This window comes from Falco biarmicus, chromosome 20 (genome assembly GCF_023638135.1).
Source record: "Falco biarmicus isolate bFalBia1 chromosome 20, bFalBia1.pri, whole genome shotgun sequence".
Lineage (NCBI taxonomy): Eukaryota > Metazoa > Chordata > Aves > Falconiformes > Falconidae > Falco > Falco biarmicus.
Genome location: NC_079307.1, coordinates 3,995,673 through 4,021,313, shown reverse-complemented (window position 1 = coordinate 4,021,313; position 25,641 = coordinate 3,995,673). Strand labels below are relative to the sequence as shown.

Below are 25,641 nucleotides of genomic sequence, written 5' to 3'. Positions count from 1 at the left end.
GTGCTTCCATGGCAGAAGTTTCAGCTTTGAAAACAGCAGGAATTCATCTGCTTGAGCATGCGTTGCAACCTCTTTTTCCACATCAGAACTGTGCTTGTTTATCTTGTTACAAAAGTTGTAAGAATCAATTAATTTCATGTCTTGAAATCAGAAATATACCCATTGCCTCATTTGGAAAAATGTGTACGGTACACTGTAAAAGGCTGCAAAGGATAATTCTTTCTTAAGGACTTATTGTGTCACTTGCTAAAAGGATGCCCTAAATTATTAGCTTACTCAGATCTGGGTACATGCTGATCACTTTATGTGTTAGATAATTGTAGTTCAGTACATCACAGTTTTCAGCATACATACGCTCAAATTCAAATGAACACATCAAAAATATTTTAAATTTCTAATCCTTGCCATTTTAATAAAAGGCAGAAAAGTTGGATAAAACAAAAAGTTTGGGTTAAAAAAAAAACAACCAAAGAGATGTGTTTGGATCTTACGTCCCACCTAGGCAGAAGAAGAGATGCAGCAAAGGAAACAGTTGGCTGCTGAATATGAGGAAAGCGTGAACAAACAGATGCACCTATTACAGCATGATCTGAAATGTCAGGAAGAGCATTGTGTCATGTTCAATTCTGTCTTGCGAGGGGTGCTGAGAGTGGCAGAGATGCTGACAAAGAAGGTGGCTTGTAAAGAAAACCAAACAACACTGTCTCAGCCAGAATATACAAGGTAATAAATACACTGCAAAATTTTGCTGCAACTTTCTTCTTGCTAGCTAAGAAAACATTTGTGGCAAGCAGTTGGCTTGGCTTCTGGTTGGCAGTACACGTATCTGGAAGCTGAAAACTGATTCTTGATCCAGAAGATCAGATGATGCAGATCATCAATTTCACGTTTATGTAAAACAAGCCTAGAAAATCTCACACACAGGCATAAACTGAGGAGACTCCCATCGTAATCTTGAGGACAATATTTTGAGGTCCTTTCTTGTGCTGCCAACTGATTTGGCTCTGGGATATCACACCAGTTCTAGCCAGTGTGCTGTCCATGCTCTGAAAGGTCTTACCACTGGCAGAATCTGAATGGCGTAATTAACAAGAAAACAGAGAAGCAGAAACATGGCCTTTTTTATTGCATTAGCCAAAGCAAATACTCATCAAGCTCTCTAATTGCCAAAGTGCACATATCATTTGCATGTCCATCAAAATACTTCCTATTGCTCCCCCTAAATTGTTTTATCTTACCTTCAGATGGTAGTAATCATCTTTGTCTCTTGAATTCCAGCCTGTTAGCCCAGATAGAGGCCGCAAGCAGCAAGATGTCAAGCATAATAATAAAGGAGAGTCACCACCTCAAAGCACGGGGAGCGCTGCGTGAAGGACTGGGAGCTTACCTTCTAGACAAAGCTAAAACCAGGATACTTACCAAGGAGGAGCTAGTGGGTAATCAAAACCTCTAGCAATTTTTTGAAAATTATGTTGGTGTGTAAGGAAGCGTAGGCAGGCCAGTGTAGCATAGGTTACAAAATATATAAAATACAGGTCACACAAAATAGCTGGGTCACAAAAGAGCTAATAGCAAAGTCAAAAGAGACTATTTAGAAAACCATGTCCTCAAGGAGTTTCCACTAACAACTTGTGAGTTAAGAGGTTGTTAAAAAAGCAAAGTCATAAGTCATCAGTAGAACTCTTCTACATTGTGTCTTAAGAAGACTGTCAGATTTGCATTCTTCAAGATCTTTGACTGAGTACTTGCTAATTATCCCCTAGCAACAGACAGGGAAATGAACTATTCTGTAGACAAGTCTCAAGAAGTTAAATTAATTTGCTCCTATGTGTTTGTCTGCTTTCTAATATTCTTGCACATGTTTTGGCATGACAAAATGTAAAAGGTATCCTGACACCAAGACACCTCTTTCTTTCACCCTTCTAAAAAGGAGCAGAGTTTAAAAAAGGACAAGGAAATTGACCCTGGATGTTTAAATGAATGTTGCAGGCTGAAGCAATGAAATCCAAAATCCTGAAAGGATGTTTGTGAAACATCAGACTCCTCACTGTTATCAAACTCGTGCAGACATGGTAGAGAGATAATAGAATTGCCACGTACTATAGACTGTTCCCCACAGACACCCTCTGTAAAAGGCAGTGGAAAGATCAGTTTCTTCACTCTCACCCCACGTCTGCCCTTTTGCATACAATTTCTGACAAACTAGCAAACCCCTCTCCCCACCCCTCTTCTACAAGGCCGACGGGCTGTTTCTCCTTCTGCCCTCTCCATCTGTCATCAATTCCTTTTAGACTCCAGTGGCGCTGCCCGAGCACCTGACCTTGTCTGCGTGGATCCTGCCACTGGGCTGCTGACGCCGCACCCGCACTGCACCATGCTGCTGGCCAGCCAGTGCCCTGGACCAGTACCTGCCAATCATTTCCTGCATCCCGAGACTGGAAAGGTACTTCACATAGCTGGTAACGTCAGTTATGATCCCATCAGATCTAGGCTGGTCTGTGCTGTGGATTCTGCTTTGGGTGAGTGCCACAATGCAATAATCAGTTTATCCAACTGCTTATTTGTGGAGTACAGTTGTAGTGGGGGTACTGGTTAAAATAAAACAAACCAAATAAACAAAAAACCCCCAACTTGCTATACTTGCATGTACTTCTCACATTACAAAACGTAAAGAAAATCTGAGAAAGCTTCTTATTAGCATGGCACTAGGAAACAGTGTTGTTCGGCTAAATATAAGACTTAGCTGTGGACAAGATGTATTGGATGTTACAAGCCTTGTATACAAGGAAGTGTTGAGATATTCCTCATTTCTGACAGATTCCAGCCACTCTGTTCATTACACTATAAAAACCATTATATGCTGAGAAACTTGCAACTTTAAGGGGATGGAAAAAGCACAAATTAATTAAAAAAAAAAACCATACAATTGTCAGAAAGGGCTTACATTCATTCGTTTCATTGTAGACCTAAAGACAGCAAACTTTTACTATCAGCATCCTCTGAAAGCTCCGTAGTCTCTGCTCTGAGCTCTAATGCTTCCTTGTCATTAGCATTGGTTCACATAACCATGTTAAATTTCTCCTGGTTTTACATGTAGGTAAGCGTCCTAAGCCTGAAGTGCCCATATTTCCCTACATTCCTTACCCAGTTTGTCCCAGCACTGGCCTACCTGTGAAGACAAATCTTCCCATCCTGCGTCCTGAAAGAATGTTTGGCATGGGAGGACTCATGCTCGATCCAGTGACAGGAATAGAGGTTCCGGTGCTTGGGGTTACGATCCATCCTCACACTGGGCAGAAGCTGACTGTTGGGGGCACATACCTTAACCCCCTTACTGGCATGTTGACACCACTGGAGATTGGGGGTCCTATGGCTGAGCCAGAGGGAGGCAAGATTGTTCCCGTACTGGGAGCTGGTTTGGATAGTAGCACTGGTAAGTGAATGCTCTTCATGGCTCCATCAGCGCGGTACGCACTGCTACCCAACCTGCCCCCAGCCCAGCGAGCCTGAAACGTCTCCATGTTCACCTCACGCCTCTGCCTTCTCCTGTTGAGCCAATTGTGGAACAGTTGTGTAACTTAGCCTTTACAGACAGTAATCCTTCTCATTCTATAGTTTTATTTGACAAGTTATCATTTTAAAGGCCAGTAAAACTATTTAGTGAAACTGTGACAGGCATCTGACATCATCATTCATTAACATCTTGTTAATGATATACATTGATGTTATGTTATGTTTGTTATGTTATGTTATACATAACATCATTCATGACACAAACTACTCAAGTTGATTTGACTCTTAAAGAAGGACCAGTTGCTCTATTAAAATTAATATGAAATGCATTCTTTGGAGGCTTGGAGGGGCTGAAGTTCTAGGTTTTTAAAAAGCATTTTCACATACCTATATTCTTTATGACTCATATTAGAAGATACACTAGACCCCAGAAAAGGAGTGGGACCTTAATCTTCTTCTAAAGTAGAAATTAGGACACTTATTGAAGAACATACGAGCCAAATTATTTTATAAACAACACCAAATATTACACACACACACACCCCATTAGACTTATTTCTGCTTCCATTGAAGTAAAAGATCATTGGCTGGGAAGGACCGACCTCTAAAGATGTGTGGCAGCTGATGCTCTGTCTCTTCTTTCCCGTTCCTTGACTGCAGGAGAAGTTATACCTCTAGGTGGGCTGGTGGATCCTTCTGGAAACCTACTGCTCCTTGGAGATTCCTTCACCGACCCTCTGAGTGGGCAAACCGCCCGGGTACACGGGGTTCACCTCCAGCAAGGCAAGGTGCTGCCCCACGGTGGAAGTTACCAAGCCGTGTTGGAAGCTGACTGCCTGCAATCACAAACCCACGTGGTGAACGCTCTAAAGCAGTTTAAAGCATCAATTTTGGAAGATACCCGTCTAGTAGCAGACAGATTAGCAGCACTGAAGGCTTCAGTAGAAGATATGAAGAAGTCTTTCACCACTAGGTTTTATCATGCAACACACTGCTTGCAAAGCCTGGAGAAAAAAAAAGAAATTGCTTCAAATCTCAAGAGTAGCGGCGGTAAACTAGGTAAGTATAAACCAACCGGCCTGTTTTAAGGAGTAAACAGGTGTCATTACACTGAAGGCTACAGCAACGCACCCATTTCCATCACAGCGTTTGGCCAAGACAGCAGCACTTCCAACTTCTAGGACGTCTTTTTGTCAAAACAGCCACTCTAGCCAATCTTACAATGAACTCAGCCAGGTATTGTCTTGAAGCTGTAGCGGAAATAACAGCACTGTAAGCCTCTGAAAGTGAAAGCAGTTCTTTTCATCACAAAACTATTTCATGGTTTATGTATCTTATCTTTTTTGAACAAACTAGGTATGATCAAATATCCTGGCACAGAGATGTGGATCCCTGCCGTGTTTGGAATGAAAATCCCAGATCCCAGTGGCTCGGGATTGATGGTGCCAGTTCTGGGAATAGGCTGTGACTCAGATACTGGGCAGCCTTCCCCGCTCGCAGGAACCATGGAAGATAGAAACGGAAAAGGTAGAGCAGGAAATTGTTTTGGATAATGTAAACAATAAAGAGACAAGGGCACGTTGTTTTCAGAGCAAGGAAATCACCCTACCAAACCAGATCAGCTTCTGTCTATCTCAACACCGAATGGAAAATACCAGTTTTGTTGTTGTGGACATTCAAAACAAACAACAGAATAATGGTGAAGGAGAGCTAGGACTGAGCCTAAATCACGCTGGGGCTTTCAGCCCTTCAAAAATCTACCGTACCCTTTAGGAGAACTGTTCTGATGTTGTTCTCAGTGATGTGGCTGTCAATCAATGCTACCTGAAGGTGAAGGTCTGCAGCTCTTTGGACCAACACTTGGCATATAGTATTTATAGCTCAGGAAAATTCAGTTTGCTTTTCATTAGGCTATTTGAAATCATCACCACTTCCTTTTGAACTTTCATACAAGCTGCTCACTAGGGCTGCAGCTGAAATTTGTGATCTAAATTCTAAGCATTATACTTCATTTTTCTTTATCCACAGGCCTTGTCCCCATCACTATTGGTGCCAGAACCATAAGTCCAATTACAGGTGAAATTGGGCCTGTTATAGGGGCTCAAACCAACCCCTGGACACACAATGTAATTCCTACTGTTCAGTCTCTTGGAGCTTTACCAAGAAGAGCTACAGATCCAGATCTGGTAATTATAGCTCCAACAAACCATCTTTACCTACAGGTTTGCTGTCTGTGGGAAATCCTTTGCTGATGCTTTTCCATTACTTAGAGGAAATTTCACTTCTTTCTATGCCCCACAAGTAGTAATTTCTTATAGTGCAAGATGAACTGAAATATATAGGTGTAATTTTACTTACATCTCCTCTTTCCATTATCTTTTTTTCCTCATTTTATTGACCTCTCCTTTTTTCATTATCTGCCTTTTCTCTCCCTTCTGTCTGTACCTCCTTCTGCTGGTCTTTGTACCTTCTGTCTCATATCCTTCCCCTACCCCAAAATACACATTGCATTCAGAAATGAATTATAGCACACACAAACTTAGGATTGCAAAGCATTTATCCCCTGTGGCAGCAAAGTTGGATATATGCTGTCAAAAGCACTGAATAGAGATTTCATCTCTAGCTTCAATGAAGTTTATAATCTTGTTTCAGCTTCCTGCAAATCTGAACTATTCTGTCTGTCACTGCTTTTCAGCTGGACTTTCTAGAAAAGGAAATAAATTCAAGGCATATGTACTGGTACTGCAGAATTAAAAAGGAAGAAGGGCTGCTTAAACAGCTGAATGCTCTATTTCTTCACATCCTTGATGATGCGAAAGAGGGAAAGGCACACAAGGTATGGTGTGTTCTTTTTGCAGCTGGCTTGAGGAAAGTTCTTTACAAATTCCTTAAGAAAGTCTTGTTCACATATCAAATTCAAATATCATTGATGCTGCACCCTGGATGGTGGAGTTTTGAATCCAAGACACTTCCATCCCCAGTGTGGTGCAAACCAGTGTAAGTGGAGACGTTCCTACTTCAGTGCAACTGTCACCAGCACAAGTGCCTGGTGCCAGGTGTCCTAACAGAATAGCCAGCAGTTCGAATTCAGCCTGTGCCTGTGCACAGCAAGGACCACACAACTCACAGTGCTATCAGAAGCAGGGGATTTGCAATCGGTTTCTACACAGTCAGAATAATTAAGAGTCTAGGAAGAAGCAGTAACTAAATTAGACAACCTCTTGTTCTCACCTGTCAGAGGAAAGAGTATCACAACAGGTCACTATCTGACAAGTTTGCAATATTACCTATAAACTCCTTCTCCTCTTCCTTGTCTTACAGATAAAATACAAGGGAAAAGTGAAAGACATTGGTGAAATGTGCCATTTTCTTAAAAGGTCCTCTCTGCAGGAAGCTGAGAGACGAGCCTCAAAATATTTTAGTAGCCAGCTGGCCACCGAACTATCCTGGCTATTCAAAGGTACAAAAGAGTAGCTACAACCAGAAGTGAGGGAGGCAGGGTTGTACATCATCTTCTGTGGTTTGCTCCCTCTGACAGGTTAGCTTAAGCCTTACAAACTACTTATGTCTTCCTGAGGCAAGCCAATACAGGGGTAGGAGCTGAAAATTGGGCTGTTCTAAAAGATTAAGAGTGTAGATGTGGAGAAGCATGTTGAGAATGCATATTGCTTCAGATTCGCCCTGTGAATGTCCAGGAGATTGTCAGACGGGTGCTACCGCTAATACTTGCTGTTTCTAGCTGACAGAGGTGAAAAAGAACAGGAAATACAGGTTCTGCTGGAGATCAGAAAGGCACTGGAGAAGCTGATGGAGTTCACTGAAAAGATGCAACTAGAAGAAGAACGGATATACATGCAGCTGGTAGAGAGCGAAAAGCAAAGGAGGCACCTCTCAAGTACCGAGACAGTGACAAACCTGAAGCTCAGAAAGGTGAGAGCACTGCTGGGTCAGGCTGGACGTCCCCGGTCTCAGTCCACAGAACACTCTGGTTTACCGTAGAGAGGCACTGTAAAACGAAGGCTCTGAAGCCAATATACTGTGATATTTCCAGTTCCAGAAAGTGCTATTAATAGAGTTTCTCCTTTCCCACCTAGCTGCCTCTCAATCCCAATCAGAAAGAAAGACATAAACGAGACAAAAGAAAAAAGAAAAAAAAAAGTGGAAAGACAGACGTGGACAGACACGGACAACAGCAACAAAAAGAAATGCTGAATGACTTTTGGCGTCAGCAGTGTCTCGTTGAATTGTGTCACTGAAGCTGGATTTCATTAAGGAAAGAAATCCAATGGAATTGTAGGACTACAGTGGCTGAGCTAGGAGTGGGCACAGGCTGGACTTTGGAGTTAGAGAGAAGACCTGACAAAAATGCTATGCTATCCTTTATTCCCCTGAGTGGAGATTTTCCTTATGTCAGGAGCCAAGGAGTCCATGACAGAGAATAAATGACAACTTACCACATAAAATCACAGCTGTTAAAGCTGGAACAGATCTAGGAGATCAAGAAGCACCACTGCCAAAAAGCAGTGCATGCTCCCTGTGGGGCTTGGTGCAGGTGCAAGCCAGATAGGGTATTTGCATAGCTGAATTTATCTTCCTACATTCTTCCTTCTTGCAGGGAATGCTAAGAAACATCTAAAGACTTAAAAGACTCCCATGCAGGTAAATCCATGTTCAGCTCTTAAAAACATCATTCGTGCTTCTCCCCATAAGGGTTACATAGCACTACAGAGAGCACAGCTGCTCCTGTCCAAGCAATACCACCTGAAGTAAACACAAACCTTTTTGCTGACTGAACAGATGTCAAATAGACTTCCTTGAAATATATTGCCAGGAAGTTTTTTTGCTGGCCCTTCTTCACATCATCTGCAGTTTCCATGACTGTTCTTTAAGGGCTACCCAGACACGAGTGCTCTTTGTAGCTAGTGGCTTGCCAGATTAGGTGTGAGAAAGCAAATGAAAGCCAGAATTTGCAATTCACTTGAAGCAGGTTTATATCTTGTATTATTTCTTCCAGGTCATACTTGCCCTAGCCTCTGAGTCTCAGGAACACATACTGAAACAACAAGCTAGTGTGGAGACCGCATACACCAAACTGGAATATTTGAGGGACCGGTCAAATATCCAAATACAGCAAGCAAAGGTACTGGTTTCATCTTAGGGCAAATAAAAGCAAACATGTTACTTTCTAACAAAAGCATCAGCAGTTGCTACATTCTGGGAATATCCATCCAAAAACACTGCTGCAAGAAATCAGAGCCCGGTAAAATAACAAAAAACTTAAATGAGTATTGCAAAAGCTGGTTTATAAAGTACATATCAAAGACCTTGACACTTGGAAATTCAATCGAATTTCACTTCAAAAGGCAGTTTTTCGACAGCGGGGTTAGAAAATATTAATAGAAATGAATAGAACAGAACAGAATAGAATGGAATAGAATAACATAGCATACTTCATTTGGAAGGGACCCAAAACAATCACCTGGTCCAGCTGCCAAGCTGTCAGTCTGTCTGTTTGCAGAGAAATTTTAAACAGCTGGACACCTGAAGTTTTGTACTTCCTGGGAAAGAAGCAAGGTATTAGACAATCCACAGCTCCTGTGAACATTGTTTTCTGGATGCAAAATGATTTTCAAAAAATGCTTGAGTACAGAGGATCACAAATCCCCCTCCCTTAAAAGGGACATTTCAGACCCCATAACCTGGAATGTCTCAAGAGCCTGTAAGGATTTGTAGACCCAAATCCTTTTGACAGGAGAGCCAGTGAATCTTTCCATTCAATGGTCTCAGGATCTGATCCTTACTCTTTCATTAACTCGTTTCCACACTCCATTTTGGACCACTACCAATAAAAAGATTAAAATCAATGCACTTCCTTAATCCTCTTCCCCTTCCTTCAGAGTCCTTCCTTTAAAGTTCCCTGGGAGGTCTCTCTGTCCTCCTCTTCCACTCTCCCATTCCCATGAGACCATCACTATTAACTAAATTTCAAATGAGATAGGATTATTAGACCACAACATTGAACAGAAAGCATTTTATCCCACGTATGGCACTGACAAATGGATTCCGGAGATACAAATGATTCAGTTCATATCTTACAACTTGTACATCAGCTTGAAGGATTTGGAAAATCCTGGGAGCTGAAAGCTGTGGGACCATAACCATTGCAAAAGGCTTTTAAGCTGCTGGGGCGAAGTGTTGTAGCATCTTACTGAGTCCCTGGACTCTATGTGTAGGACGGCTATGAACTGACCACATACGGTTTTCATCAGAAGGCAAAGAATGTCAGGATGATTTTTTTCCATGATTTTTTTTTTTTTTTAAAGCATGAAATGACCTTTGTCTGCTTTGTGCTGTTTCAGATGCTTTTCTCTGGGTCACAACAGTGTTTTGAAAACTACGAGACAAGCAGATTTTATGGCATTAGCAGGATCACACATAATATATGCAAGGGTGTAATCCAACAAAACCTGATCCCGCTACTCAAATCCATGGTTCAGATGCTGGAGGAAAAGGGCAGAAGTGGTAGTGTATCACCTGAGACTTCAGGTAAGACAGAAGATAAAGGTACTGCCAGTTACCTTATTTTATTCTGGCCTTGAAAAACATGCCATTGGAACCTTTCAACTTTGAAAATCTGCAAAGAAAATCTCCCATCTGATGGCTGCAATTAGACTTCAGTTCCATTTTGTTAGAATTAAAGATCTCCTGGGACTTTACGAGTAAACCCTTTGTGTAAACTTTGCTGAAGGGTGGAATCAGCCCTTTGTGAGGCTCAAAGTCTCTCTTGCCAGGCCTCACAAAACTTAATGTATATTTTTAAATACAATTAATATCTTTCTCCGCATTTAGAGTGTTCCTATAAGTATAAATGCAACTTCATTAGACTAAATTGTTCTAAGCTGAAAGGCAGTTAAAAGTCAAAGGGAAGACTGAGAAAAGGGTGGCACAGAATTTGATTTCTTGCATTTTCTATAGATCAGTGTTGAGCTGGTTTACCTGGGAAACTTAAGATGGATGCTTTAATCTTCGGAAATAAAAAATGCCTTGTGTTTATGCACCTGAACTAGTTCCATGTTTTCAGCCTCTGCAGAATGGAAAAGCTAACCTCGGTTTGAATGCAGAAAATGCAGTCAACCCCTAAAAATCAATAGCAAAGCTTTTAGCTCCCCTGCTGAGAATATTAAAAATTGTAAATTGCATTGTGACCAGAGTTTTAGCTCCCTGCAGGTCTGTCTGCCGTATGGAACTGCTGAAGAAATTGTAGTATGCAAAATGTACAGGTATTATCATTATCAAGCATTCCCCTCTGCAGCCATAGAAACAAAAAGCATAGTGGCATGTACAAGAAAGCTCCTTTGATGATGTCCCAGCAGAAGTATTATTTGCAAAAAAATACATTCTGCACAGGCACAGCCTTTGCTAGGGCAACTACCCGTACAGCTGGAGTTTGGCTCAATAGTATTTCAAAGATCTTTTCATACAGAATCTCTTCATTAGTAGCAGCCCTAGTAATGACCCAAGGCGCTCAGAAGGCTGCGGTCTGCATGGGAAGTCGAGCATGCACGCTGCCGGAGGAAACACGCGCAGTGGAAATGGTTTATTTGGCGCTAAGCGTGCAGCCCTGTACTGCTGTCAGGTACTTCAGGCAGTCAGGAATTAAGCAACAGGGTTTTCACAATGCGTCTACTGCATTAGCCATTTTTCTATTACCTCTGGTGCCTTTGGAAAACATCGGTGATTTTAGCTCTTTTGGGAAGCCTGCAGATTTGTCAGCACTTCAGAACTACTTAGTGGCCATTTAAACAACAGGAGTGCATTAAAATAATCAATACACACAGAATTAAATAGCCATACTTATTTTTTTGAGGCAATACAGCTTTTCATTTCAGTAACAGTATTTTATTTTAGTGCAACTTGATTATTTCCAGAATAACTAAGGGTGGGATTATGATTTTATATACATACATATATATATATATCTCTATATATCTAAATAAATATTATTATTTCCAGTACAAGAAGATGGAAGAAATCATCAGTTTTGTTTTAACTCCGTAGACTAGCATTGGTGATTAGCAACAAAAATTAATTGAACTAGAGTAGAGAAGTAGAGAGATGTGCACTTTCAACTTCTTTTCCTCTAAAATAATCCCGTGTAGAATTCCTACATCAGCTGCAGGCACCTCTTGATTTATCTGTCTGCAGCAAAACTGAATTGACGGGTGTGCCCTTATGGTCTTTTCTATCTACGTTTATGCTTGGGACAGATTCTATGCTGGAAATGACTTTCTGGTTAAGCAGCCAGAAGATTCTATAGAGTTTAAATTTATCTGCTGTTGAAGTTTATTTGCAGTTGAACAAGTGGTATAAACCAAGTTTCCTTTCCCAATAAACAATATAAAAAGACTTTTAGTATTCTCCTATCCAGGTCAAGATGACTCCCAAGGAATTATTGATAAAACACACTATTTTGTTAAAAATATACAACACTTCTGTGGAAATGTAATTAGAATGGGTGGATAAATGGCTTTTTGGATGGTCATTTGGTTTTCTTCCAGCCAGGAACATGGCGACTTTAACTACTGAATACTGTAGACTTCAGGGGGAAAAAAAAAATCATCTTAGAAGCTTGTAGTGGGGTTGGACTGTACCAGAAATATAATGATTCAGCAGTTAATGTATTCTCTCATGTTTCTTCTACAGGCTACTCATCAAGGAGCACTCTGAAAACATCTGCTGCTCATTCAGAGGCACCAAAGGCTGAAGCAAGTCAGGAAACCGCTTCAGCTGCCACAGCATCACCTGCTCTGCCCACCTCACATGCAGAAAGGATCAGCCACCTACAACAGCAAATCCGGACCAGGTGAGAAATCCTTGTTCTGCTTTGTTGAATTGCCTCTGCATTTTTACTTACAAAAATATATTCTTTGCAACTTTGGAAGGTTTTCTCCCCAAGAAGGCTCATATTTGGGTTTTGTGTGTGGCTCAACAGAAGACACCTGTTGCAGCCTAATGCTTGTTCTCCAGGCAATGTGTGCATGAATGTGGCAATTTCCTCCTAGTAATGACTGTGTAAAAAGTAATGATCTGTCTTCAGTCCTGTCTCATGCATATCTGGTTGCAGGTTTTTCTTTGAGAAGCATGCTTGTGAGCTGGCACATCTGGAACTGTCCTTACTGACAGAAGAAATAAACACTGTCTTTTCCTTTTATGAATCAGCCAAGGCTAAGGAAAAGGAATACCACAAAGGAAACTGGGTAAGGCTGGCACTGTGTCAGCTTAGAGTTCTCAGCTGATACACAGGAAAAGAAAGGTTTCCATTTCCTTTCTGAATTCCTTTCAATTTCCCCACATCACTTCAGAAAAGGAAATTGAAGCAAAAAGGAATTTATAAAAGAAGAAAGAAATCTTCTCCTCTGACTACTGCAAAGCAAAACAGAAACTAAATCAGCTTTCCTTTCCCAATGCCAAGGCACAAGAAGCAGTGGCCTTATTTTTGGTAACTCTTGGGTACTTAATCCCACAGTAAATCAGGCTACTTACGTTACTTAAATGAACACAGATGTCCAGTTTCTGGCTATGATTTTTAGCTCTTGGGCTCAGTATGACTCAATTCTCATTCCCTTGATGCTCCTGATGATGAAGATGTTTCAGTTGGGATGTCTATAGTTTCAGGAGATGAAAGCCACTAAAGGAACAGAAGAAACTGGCACAAAGGATTCACTTCTGAAAGAACTGTCAGACCACCACCACCACTCTGAGCAAGCCCTCCGTCAGAAACAACTGGAAGAAATCAAGCATTCAGGTCTCAGCCCAGACTTAACAGTGCCCAAACAGACCCCATGTTTTCTGGAAGAAATTCCCTATCGGCTGTCAATCTGTCTTCTTGGTTTACCAATGGCAGATTCTAACTTCACTGAACAGCAAGTGAGTCTAAGGCACTTTCTTTATGCTGTTCCTGCTATTGTCACCTTGCTGCTTTGCAAGAATTAACATCATTTTCACTGGGTGATACAAACACACATGCTAGCTGTAGGCATTCCATGGGTGGTTGTATGATCAGAGCAGCGACAGGCATAACTTAAATGTTCCAGGTCCCCCTATATATTTTACCACCTCAGTACAGGTGGCAAAGCACTTTCTCTATCAAAGAAAAACAACTCTAAGTTTTAAATCATCATTACACAAGAAAAAATAGTAATTGATATTATCAGTGTGAAGCTTTCAAAAAAAAAATATTCAAAAAAGAAGAGCCTGCTTAATGTGTTTACTGCCAATGTTTATTTCTTTTGTTCACGTGCTTAAATTTAGTTTTTCTTTTCTCTTCACAAACTTGTCTATCGGATTACAGTGTTTTAATGGTCCTCATTGTATCCTCCGGAACCTTAGGATTTTATTACATAGCATGAATCTACAATAATTTACAACAAGCTGGTTCTCCTCTAGCATATCCGGGGCTTTGCTAGGAGAGTAACACTAAAAGACAACCACTAAGGCTTTGAAAATAGAAAAGCTCCCTTTTCTAATAGTTTTTCCTCAAAAATATTTTGACTTACTATCTCCTTTACACTCCTTCCTTGAGCAGGACGCACTGCCCTTGCTGCAATCCGGCTGCCCACCAGTGGTGGGACCTTCTGGCTCCACATCCCCACCGACCTCATGCTGCAGTCTGATGGGAAAACCCCCTTAGAGAAAGCTTAAAAGACATTTGGGCAACTTCTAGAAAGTACTTCTGTTATTTTATAGATATGTATTATCTATTTTTTATGTATTTATATTATTATATATATTTTATGTATTTTATATAGAAAATACTTCTGGTAAATTCCACCTTTGAGATAACCTTGCCCACACAGGGTGCTTTTAACATGGCAGAGAGTCACCCTACAGTCAGAATACAGAAATCTGTTCTGGGAGCAGGTATCTGCCGAGCTCTCATTAAGCTAATGCCAAAGTTTTTAAACCATTTCCTGATTTCACCTGACTTTAACAGGGACATAGAGGACTTGGAAAATAAAGCAATTACAAATGTTATGAAAACAGACAGGTAGAAATACAGACTTTACAAAGCCCTCAGGAAAAGGTGCAGTGTAATTCCATGCTTTACTAGGCAGGAGAAGCTTCCCTTGGAGCTTCTAGAACCTTAGAGAAAAGACTAGTCCAAACTGACTCACGCTTCCCATCACAATTCCGTAGGAAATCAGACTTCACTAGTCCTGGTGATGACAGTGCTATTTGTTGGTGTAGAAAATCCCTACCCTTTATTCTCTTTTGCTCAATAGAAACCACATTCTTGGAAAGTCGAGCATTCGCCAGACTCCCTAGCTCAGATACTGCAGGTTTCAGCAGTGAAGATAGTAAAGCTGGAAGCTCTGAGGCAAGCGTGTCTGTACAGAGTCCTGGACCTCTACAGCAACCTTCAGGTAGAGGCATTTCATGCTTTCCATGCCTCACCCCTCCCTGCATGAGCCTCACGGTAATTCCCCAAGCCTGTCAGCGCCGTGCCACCCTGCCTGCCATCCCACGGGATGCACAGGGCACACAGGCTGTGGCTACACCACGAAGTGCAGTTCCACCACCTTCTCCTCCACAAGCCAGCCCCGCAGAGCCCCGCTACCAAAAGCCCTGCCAGTTATGCCCATTACAAACCTGATGCTGGAGACCAGTTCATTTCCATACACAAAATGCATTTGCTCACGTCCCTGTGCTTACCTGCTTCAGATTCTGACTTGCCCAGAAGGTGTGACCAGGATCCTGAACAGTTTTGACTACAAAAACAACGGCGAAGAAGTAGCCCAAGAGGTGGCTCAGACCAGAGAGAAAGAGCAAGTGGCAAGAGCGGTGGCTTTTCTCCAGGAGCACCATCAGGAGGGGGATTTGCTTAAAGGTTTAAAGGAAGAGTCAGAAGCTGAGCTGAGGAACATGCAGGCACAATTTAGACTGGAACTTCAAACACAGACAGAAGAAAAGGTACATCAGTGTTGTCATTTTCTAATAGCCATGCAGAGGGACAAGACTTTAGTAAAATCTCTACCTGTGTTATTTTAGGTTCTGTTTTCTGTGGTTCACAACTATTTGACTCGTGCTGTCAAAGGAAACTTTTAAAAGTCCCTTTTTAAATTGATGGATTCCCTTGTTCTTCAGGGTGGTTCGGTTTTTCCTCTCTGAATTCATTTTCAAACCTGCAGTGGGAACTGGAACATTTCCACAGCTTCACAAGCCTGCAAGCAATCTGTAAGGCTTTGTAATGTTTTCTTCCCAGATGCAAGCCAAAGAAATGCAAGTGATCCAGGAGACCAAAGAAGACGAATTAGGGAATCTTGTGGTGTATTTCATCCTATCCCAGAGACACCTGCGGCAAACAGTCATCACACTACAAGATTGCCACAAGCTCAAGAAGATTGCCTTGAGGTCCCAAAAGGAGAGTGCAAGCCTGGAACAGCTTGTTGTAGAAGTAAAATACTCTCAGTAGTTTGGTTTAGAATCTGAAATTCCTCCAGTGTGTTGTTACAAAACTATAATGTTTACAAACAACTCCAGGTTACAGTATATTATTCTGTATATCTTTTTAATGCCAAAAAGAATTGCAAATATCCTGGGCTCAGCTACTAAAAACACTTCAGATCCATTTCTTAACGTAGATTTACTTAAGGCTTCTTTGAGAATCTTAAATTTATATTTTTTGTAGTTGTGGCTTTGTTATTTGAGCCTCTATAAACACCAACAATAAAGGGTGTATAGGACTGCAAACTGCTGTTACCTGGCTTCCACTGCCTCCGATGGCATTTTCAAAGACTGACCCTTAAATCTGTTCTCAGTGTATTGCATGAAAAGTAAGCTAACCACTGAAGGTTCACACCTTTCATGTCATGTTTCACATGACCATTTTATCTTTCAGGAGTTATCAGTTGATAACGACACCACGGACATTTCACATCTCCTGAAGGACAACACAGAGTACATACCCTTAGTGCTGGAATTTATACAAACTGTAAGGCTATTGCAACTGAGAGAGGCGCAGTTTAAGGAAATAGTCAGAAGCCTAAAAGGCTGCATCCAGGAAAAGGTAAAACTAAAAATATATTTTTATATTTATAAAACCTAGTAGTTTTAATCAGAAAATCCTAAATAATTTGCATTGCTATTGTTACTGTGCAAATGACTTTGATCTCAAAGTATCACTCTTTCCAGAGCAATACCAGGATCTTGTGGTTTGTTGTTTTGGGTTTTGTTCTTATATGCAATCCGTAGTTTGTGGATGAAGCCAACATCATAGCCAACGAAGTGAAAAAATTCAGAGAGCAGAAGATGAGAAGCCTGGAGGAACAGCTGAAACTCTTCCTGGAAAATAAAAGAGCAAGGAAGAATATTTCAAGTAATTTTGATCCATTGCAGGTTAGAAAACAGCTGAATCCTGAAAGTTTTCTAATTGAACAGGCTGCATCATATGCTCAGTATATAAGATTAATAGTGTAATGCTAATGAGACTGTGACTGCAGCTATATTGTGTGGGTTGTGTCCTGTACTGAGATTCACAACAGATATGCAAAGAAAATGGTTGAATGTAGAGGTTAGGAATGTAATACCTGAAGAAGCTGGGAAGGGATAGGAGAAGCAGAACTTTCACAGGTAGCCTATCCCCCAAGTGAAAATACCAGGGAACAAAGGAAAAAAGCTTACCAGAGCTTGCTTCTTTACAGACCAAAAATGCCACCTTGAAAACAGAAGAAACACCCGATAAAAGGAAAGACCTCTGGCAGACTTGCCAAGAGGAGCATCTGGACCTCGAAGAATCTCACATATGGCAAATATCAGACGAAAGAGAAAAGCTGCAGGATCATCTGCTCTGTAGAGAACCGAAGAGCAGGATGAAGCCCGCAGGATCCGGTTCTACAGAACACACCGAGCAGCACGATAGGGTACTGTGTGACCACCTCCCCTCACACAACCCCCCTCCAGTTTTTCTGGAGCCTTTTTTTTTGGGTGCTTTGGGGGGCTTTTTTGCTGTTTTCTGATTCTCAGACTTACCAGAAGATTGTGAGGACTGGTACTCCAGAAATGCCGTATCTAGTACGGCGTGCTAATCATGATAGAGTCTGAGAAGTTTAACAGCAGAAAGCACGCTCAGCAGCTGGTGTCTGTCCTACAGAAACATGTACTGCCAGAAAGTTTACTGAAGGTCTCTGTACTTGCTGCTTAATATTTTTTCCTGGCAATTGAGTAATGTGAAGGAGCGGAAGTGTCTAAAATACAGACCCTATGTTTATGCAAGGGGGGGATAAAGAAAAGGTAACGTAGAACCAAATATGAAATTTCCATAGTTCATTTTATTTTACTTACTTTTGCGTCTCCTTACTTTTCTTTGCAGAACTCGATGAAAGAATGCAGTGAAACAAAAGCTTTTGTAGGAAAAGATTTTTATCCAGATTTGCAGAAATTGAGAATGAGACCAGAAGAAGAAAAAAAAAAAGAAAAAGCGATGCAGCCAAACAACAGTCCTCCAACATCCATCACCAATTCCCTCTGGGTTCCAGGGAGACATCATCAGGCAGATGAGCAGCTCCTATCATTCTTGGCTAAGAGTAAGTCTGGTTTGTCATAGGAAACTCAAGCGACCTAGGGTTCTTTTTCAATACTGATACATCGCCTGGGGGACATTAATGCTTTGGAAATAGAAAGAACAGGGGAAAGATAGTATGGAACTCAGACTACAGAGTACAAGATGAGGAAGAATGATGCAATTCTGAAGAAGAAAGTGTCGATCTCGTTCTCCAAACTAACCATCAGCAGGAGAACACCTACGCACTCCTAGAAATTGAGCAAACAAGTAGGAAGATTTTAAGTTAAAAGAGCATGTTTCAGCTCAGAAAACAACAGTTTTTCACCCTGTCAGGTAAAGGGTATTACCAAAATTCAGAAGTAAAACTGGATACTTATGTGGGTGCTTGCCTTTTCTAGGACTTGAATAAAACTCAATGTCTTACCTAGGTGATGTTTATGCATCTGCAGAGCTGAGCTTGGTCCATCCTCAGGGTTAGCAGCTCTGTAGGGGTTTTCTCGAAACATCAGCAGCTCCTTGATAAGAAGCAGAATTTCCTCTTCTTTCGATAGAAAAGGTTTCATAAGGATCAGGTGAACTATCACATACGATCAATTGCTTCATGTTTCAGAGTCTTTTCCAGCACCTTCTTTATGAAGTAAACAGCTGTTTATTGACTCATTAGCTTGATGAAGTGGGACAGTCCCAAAATTCAACTAAACACAAAGAAATAAGGCCAAAAAAAAATTTCGCTTTGAAACAATGCTCTCTGAGACAGATGAAAAATAACTTCATGCAGCAAAGAGTACACACAAAGTGTGTCAAGCAGGCTGGTTGACCTTGTGGCTGTCTTCTCCATTCCCAGACCTTCCTGAACAGCAAAGGGTGTGAGAGTCATGCGATTATCAGAATGCCAGAGGAAGATTTCCTTATCTAGCCCCTAGGAGTGATTCCAACACACTTCTATGTTTTTAAGCTTCTTCCAAATATCAGTCATTTAGTCAAAAAGTACAACTTCTATTCCTAACAGCTGATTTTTAAACTGATGTCATAGGCTATGTAGCTCAAATACTATATAGAAAAGTCAAGGTTATCTTCTAGAACAATGAGATGAGTGAAAACAAACCTCTCTGGAATTATTTGCAGTCATTAACTAGTATAACCTGTTCTCACAGGTATCAAGGTGCTGAAGCAGGCAGAACACCTGATGGCCTCCAGAATCATTCTTCTGAACCCACAGTTCACAACACCTTCTCCGTGTGGTAAAAACCTTAAGTCACTTCATTGACTACTGCCCCACAAACAGAGCTGCACAAAATGATCTCACAAGAGGCTCCTTTTCCTGCCAACTACCTCCTTTTTGTCTGCTTAACAACAAAATACATGAGCCACTTTCAATATCTGCATACCTAGCCCGCCTACAGCTGTGAGTTAGCAATGATGCAGGTTCTTATAATAAATGAAATAGTGGGCTTAGAGCACTTAACCCGGTAAATGCAGTATTCATTAGCTGGAAAAATCCTACTAATCCTCACTTGGAATTTGACACTTTGCTATAAAGTCACTCTTTGTAGAGTTAAGGGCAGACAGACATTTTTTTCTCATCAATAAAAATGCATCAGTGACAAAGACAACTTTGTTAAGAAAAATTGCAAGGGGTATTCTGTGAGCAGTCCAGACAAGAACGATGGGAGTGAAGTGTTTGGACTTGGGGGGTTTTGTTTCAATTGAACACTCCATTCTTCGTGTTTAAACAGACCTCCACGTAATATTTGGGATATATGAAAAATGAGTAAATTAGTGAATTGGATAACGTAAAGAGTTTTGGAGAGAGAGAAAGATATTTTCTCTGCAACATGAACACCTTTGTCCAGACTTCAGTGTCATGCTCCAAATGGAAAAACTATTCACCTGTTTCACTTTACATAATTCCAAGGTGTGAAATGTTTGCTAAAAGAAATAAGGTAAGAGATGAATTGTTTAGGAAAGCAATCTTTCCATATTTGTTTACACAGGTGGTGATAAAATTAAGTGTATAAAATCATCTTTTTTTCTTGATCTTCTGAAAGACGTGAATGATGAGCTCCGAAGTCATGCAGTGGCAGCTGGACTCCTGGAAAGCCAAAGGCTGGACACAGGTAAATCCCACCTCTGTTCTTACACAAAAGTCAGAACCTGAGTATAATTTGGAGATTTCTGGTTCATCATTCAGGTAGCTGGTTGGTTGTGTTTATTGTGATAAGATTTTGCTGGACAGACATTGTAAAGTTACTCTTCTCTTTGGAGGAGGTGCTCTACCAGTGAAGAAGACTCAGAACACAGAATCACCCTGACCTTGCTGCTGATCAGGTCTGGGCACACCTAACTGATGTCACCTTTCTAGGCCATAGTTATTGGGAATTTCACTAGGAAGAGTGCAGGTTTGGGCGTTGCCTAAAGGTATCGAGCACTTCATGACTCTCTTAAGAGAATTCATAACGCATCAGAAGGGCTTCGTTTTATGTTGAACACTGGTGGTATATTATGAGCTGGGAAATGCAGTTTATTACACACTTGTATTGCGGTGTTACCTCTTGGACAAACAAAATGGAAATAGAAATCAATTAGTTAATGAAACGTTACTGTTCTTGCAGAAACAGCAAGTACTTCTCAGGGTATACAGGATGCCTTGATGACTCAAGAAGGAGAACTAACAGTAATTGATCCTACAACCCTTTCTGCAAGAGAGTTTCTCATATACCAGTATGGCATCTCTGTCCTACAGTTTCTCAGATTTCACATTGATGTAAGTTTTTAAGATGCTGATATTCAGTAATCAGTGCTTCCAAAAGATGACAGTTATCAAAAAAATCCTTCAGCCAACAGGTTGCAAACCGTCTACTGATCATAAGGTAAGACGGAGCAGAGACTGACCAGTGTGCAAACACCAGGAACTGAATTCCATTTATGTTTTCTCCACAACAGTGTAGGCCTGTTTTGAAGTCAAACTTGTCCCACAAGATCCACGGTCAGTTCTTATATTTGTTGTGGCATCTTTCTTGAGCACATAACTTAATTCTTGCTTTACCCTGCACAGTGCATCATATGTGATATAACGTATTTCCTTTATAATTTGGAGCAAAGATTCTCTCATTTTCTTTGTGCAGTTCTTAACAGACTATGGCTTTAGTCTAGGTAAACTCTCCAGGGTCTTTTATAACAGTATCAAATAAATAATAATAAAAATCATGGCGACTACAGCCAGAGCTCCAGGGCTGGCGTACACTTTCATTTACTTAATTAGAAAACTGGCAAGATGAACTACTGTGATTTGCTAGGGGTTTTTAAACAGTCTCCATTTTCATGTCGCGTTTGTTGGCTCTGCATACCCACTGCAAATCAAAGCTGACATTTAAATGAACTTATATCCCATTAATCCCTCTTACTTTGCAGATCTGATGTGCACACACAGTTTTTATGGAAACATTTTCCCCTCTCTTTGCAGGCTCCAGAAATTAACCTGTGTGTTGCCTCCAGCCTACCTCTTAGCAATGACACAGGCAATGCCTTCAGAAACTCTTTCTTTTATCAGGTTTGTCAACTTCACATCTAGCCAGACTATGCAATATTTTCATATCCATGAAGTTCTGGGACTAGGAAGTAGAAAGCAAAAATGTTTCATACTTTTCAAGTCATAGTATGCTTGATGCTTTCTAGGAAAAAGTATTGATATATGAAATCCTCAAATTTTAATGGCATGCTCCAGATATATCCGAGTATAAACTTAACAGCACACTCTAGGACTCCGAGTTTGAATATATGTTTGACGTGAGGGTCATAACCAAAGCGCATTTATTAAATCAGCTCTAGCTACCAAGTTTCTCACGTCCAAATCTTACCACTTCCATTTCTACCAAATTCTCTATAGGTCAGCTTTATAGAAGTCAGCAGTGTCTCAGCATTTTACTTACTATAACTGAATTACAGAATCTGACTATTTAGTACTATTTATTTCTAAAATTTGGGGATGTTTTATAAAGTTCACGATATATAAATATAAAACTGTCTAAAATCAGAGTATGCAAGGATTCTTTAGATTCGCATCATAGAGCATTAAATGAAGTCTTATGACAACACTGCTGTCTTGTGTATATGGATATTCCCAGCACTCTAAGTTGAATCTCTCAGCTTCCCTAAAATTGAGAAAAAACACTGGAAGAGTTGCATGAGCTGGGCTGACTGCTGCTGTGCCCTCAGCTCTGGATATTCCTTCTTTCCCAGAACTCAAAGAACAAACTATTCGTTAGAAGGGATTGCCTGAGGTCTGTAGGAAGTTTCCTCCTCCTCCTCGTGCACTGTTCCGCTTACATCACTGCTGCTGACTTCAGCCACGACACCAGCCCACTCTTCCTGAGGCTTTTTTATCAGGTACATCAGTATGTTCCAAATGTAATTATGTCATAGCAACAACGTTCGTGAAAATTCACCATTGTGAAAGTGGGGGGATTAACACCTTTCTGCAACTGCCAGTAATGAAATCAAAAGGAGAGATGAGATAAGATAGTGAACGATTACCTGAGCTGCTGTTACAGTTACACAGTGGCTGTTCACAGAAAGATTCACAGGCAGCATTCAAAAAACATGCTTCACCTTAGGTGAAGGCATCAAGACAGCAGAAAAATCCTGCTTACCACGTATTGGCATCCTGCCTGCATGCAAACACGAGCTCAGAAATAGCCGTTTGTCCCACTGACAGCTAAGGAGGTGAACCCAGACACTTATGTTCCAACCATCAGTTGGCCAGTACCCGAGAGAATCAAACAGAGCGCGCCCCATCATAACTGCAGCCCTGACTCAGGGAACAGAATTACAGCAGACCCAGGTTTGTTGAGAAAGAACAGCAGAACTGCAGGGTTCTTCCCATAAGACCTCGACGTGATGTGACCTTTTCTGTCCCAGCCTTCAGGAAAGCACATTTTGTGTGGCAGGGGGTACCCGTTATCATCACCTTTTCCCCAAAGGTATTCCCAGTGCACACACGGTGGCTTCAGTCCCCTGCTGTGAATTCCCTTCATCAATGATGAAGGTTCTCGTGAGCGGTAAGGACTGCCAGCACTGTCCAGGAACAGATATAACCCAAATATCCCAAGCAGGATCCCGCTCAGGCACGGCACCATGTCCTCATCCTGATCCGGTCTTTAACAGCTACATATTAATCACATCACGCAGTGTATTTATAGTCTATCAAATCCCCACAGAGCAATGAAGTTATTTTTTCAGATGAAACAGGCTTCCAAAAGTGAAAACCTGTCCTGATACCCTACTATCGTTTGATTCAGTCTTTCCCCCCGTCTTATTAATATCTCTATTCAGTGGTTATCTGTTAAAGAATTGCGTTCAACTACTTCCAGGTTTTCAAAACAGGTTGGTTTTTTTTTTTTTTTTTCTTTTCCTAGGCACTAAAGGCTTGTCTTAGTGAAATGTTCTCTCTCAGACTCCAGCTGTCAGCAGCTCTCCAGGGTGATAAATCTTATGGTATAAGTCAGATGTTACTAAAGGAAGAACCGTTCTCCCAGGAGGAAATGCATTCCATCTCCCAACTTTTTGAGAGGAAAGTGAAAAACCTCACAGATACGGAAGCCTCTGAGAAGGTAACCAGAAAGATCACGAGACCTGGTCTGGCTGAAAGCTCATCATCCCATTTTCTTACTTTGTTTCAAAATGGCAATTTAAACTGATGCCTAGATACCTGCCTCTCCAAATCATTGCTCGGTGAGGTCAGAGTCCTGTAGGATGTCAGTAGAAGCTCTACACAGCATCTAAACTCCAGAGCTTAAATGTACTCCTAGTGCATTTGAAAAACACAGCACTTTGTAGAAAGAGATGTTCATAACCCACGTAGCAAAACACCTGTTCAGCCACCTTTCAGCACCCATCTCTAGCATTAAGCATCATTGACCACAATGATGGTCAAACTATCATGTCTCAACCTAGATCTGGTGAAGAGAAAGGCCATTTGTACCACCAGAAACAGGTGTAGGCTTAAATATCCTCCAAGATATGGATAAGCACAAGCAGTCTGGGCTATTTGCACGTAAGCCAGCTCCACTGGGATGCGGAGCTGAGACTGCTGGCAGCCAGGGGGACCTCAACAAGCTGGAGAAAGGGGCTGGCAGCTGCCTCATGAAGCTCAGCAAGGGGAAACCCAAAGTTTTGCATCACAGGTGGAACAACCCCACGCACCAATAGATGCTGGAGGCCACCCAGCAGAATGTAGATTTATAGGGAAGGATCCAAGGGTCCCAGTGGACACACAGCTGAACACGAGCCAACAACATGCCCTTGCTAAAAAGGTGATTAGCAGTATCCTCCCTGGCTGCATTAGACAAACTATTGCCAGAAGGTCAAGGGAGGTGATCCTTCCACTCAGCACTGGTGAGGCCACCCCTGGAGTACTGTGTTCAGTTCTGGACTCCCCCATAAAAAAAGAGAAATGGACATACTGGAGAGAGTCCAACAAAGTGCCACAGAGATTATTAAGGGACTAGAGCATCTCCCTTATGATGAAAGGCTGAGCGAGCTGGGGCTGTTTGACCTAGAACAGAGAACATCCAGGGGAACCCTATCAGCATATATGAACACCTGCAGGGGGGTGCAAAACAGCAGAGGCAGGCTTTTTTGACTCTTCCCAATGTCAGGGTACTGAAACTCAGGATATTCAGTCTGAACACACTTTTTTTCCTGTGAGGGCAAGTAAGCACTGGAACAGGTTGCTCAGAGAGGTTGTGGATCCTCCCTCCTTGGAGAGATTCGGAAGCCATCTGGACAAGGTCCTGGGCAAGGGGCTTTAGGCAGCTCCGCTTAGCTGGTGGGATTAGACAAAACCTCCAGAGGTTTGTCCACCCTCAGCCGTTCCGTGATTCTGTGGGACCCATAGGCACTGTTTGAAGTACGATGCTAAGACACCTTTTGCTTGCTTTAATATCTTAAGAGCATGCATCTGAAGACTGTGTAAGGGTTGGAGTGGGCTCCTATATCTTCAGCTATAGATATCCAGCAGATAAAACTGTTCACATGTAAGAGATGTCTTTTTCCTCTGAAAAACCTCATACCAAGAAAAAGCATTTAGCTTCATGCAAAATGTTAAGACAGCATAAAAAGCAGTACCGTGAAATTTATGTCCATTAAATAGTCTATAAAAAGGGTTTTTAAAATTAACACTGATCTGCTTTCTCCACTTCTGTGCTTATTGCATAACATGTGAAGAGCAACCTCTTGCTCCATATGAAAAGTGAGGAACCACAAAATGAAAATGTGCTTGTGAAGAAAAAAGAGCATTTCCCTCATGCCTCAAGCAGCTGCGGATGGAAGAGATGGTAAGAATTAACTGTTGCACTAACACAGCAACAACTGAACTGTTTGGGGGGGTTGACACAAAGCAAATCATGACATGTCTTCATCATGACCTCACTTTATACTACCAAGCTAAGCTCCATAACCTTTCACATTGAGGCATGGTGCATAAGGAACAGATCCAATCTGATGCCAGGGTACGTCACAGAAAGATGAGGTACTTGTCTGTGAGCTACCGTCACTCCTCAGCAGCAGAG

At 41.4% G+C, this 25,641-nt stretch overlaps 1 protein-coding gene across 1 annotated transcript; it reads left to right on the top strand.

Moving 5' to 3' along the window:
- Window positions 1-514: 514 nt before the first annotated feature.
- On the top strand, window positions 515-24,071 carry LOC130141767 (uncharacterized). Its single transcript, XM_056322932.1, has 29 exons — window positions 515-723; window positions 1,279-1,436; window positions 2,292-2,519; window positions 3,098-3,433; window positions 4,174-4,572; window positions 4,870-5,040; window positions 5,542-5,699; window positions 6,209-6,349; window positions 6,835-6,973; window positions 7,253-7,443; window positions 8,528-8,653; window positions 9,873-10,059; window positions 12,217-12,376; window positions 12,638-12,770; window positions 13,183-13,440; window positions 14,796-14,936; window positions 15,235-15,483; window positions 15,776-15,967; window positions 16,412-16,579; window positions 16,765-16,908; window positions 17,214-17,432; window positions 17,882-18,095; window positions 19,228-19,314; window positions 20,068-20,190; window positions 20,686-20,837; window positions 21,537-21,623; window positions 22,313-22,459; window positions 23,488-23,682; window positions 23,961-24,071. The coding sequence occupies exons 1-29, from the start codon at window positions 515-517 to the stop codon at window positions 24,069-24,071; spliced, it is 5,223 nt and encodes a 1,740-aa protein (XP_056178907.1).
- Window positions 24,072-25,641: the final 1,570 nt, after the last annotated feature.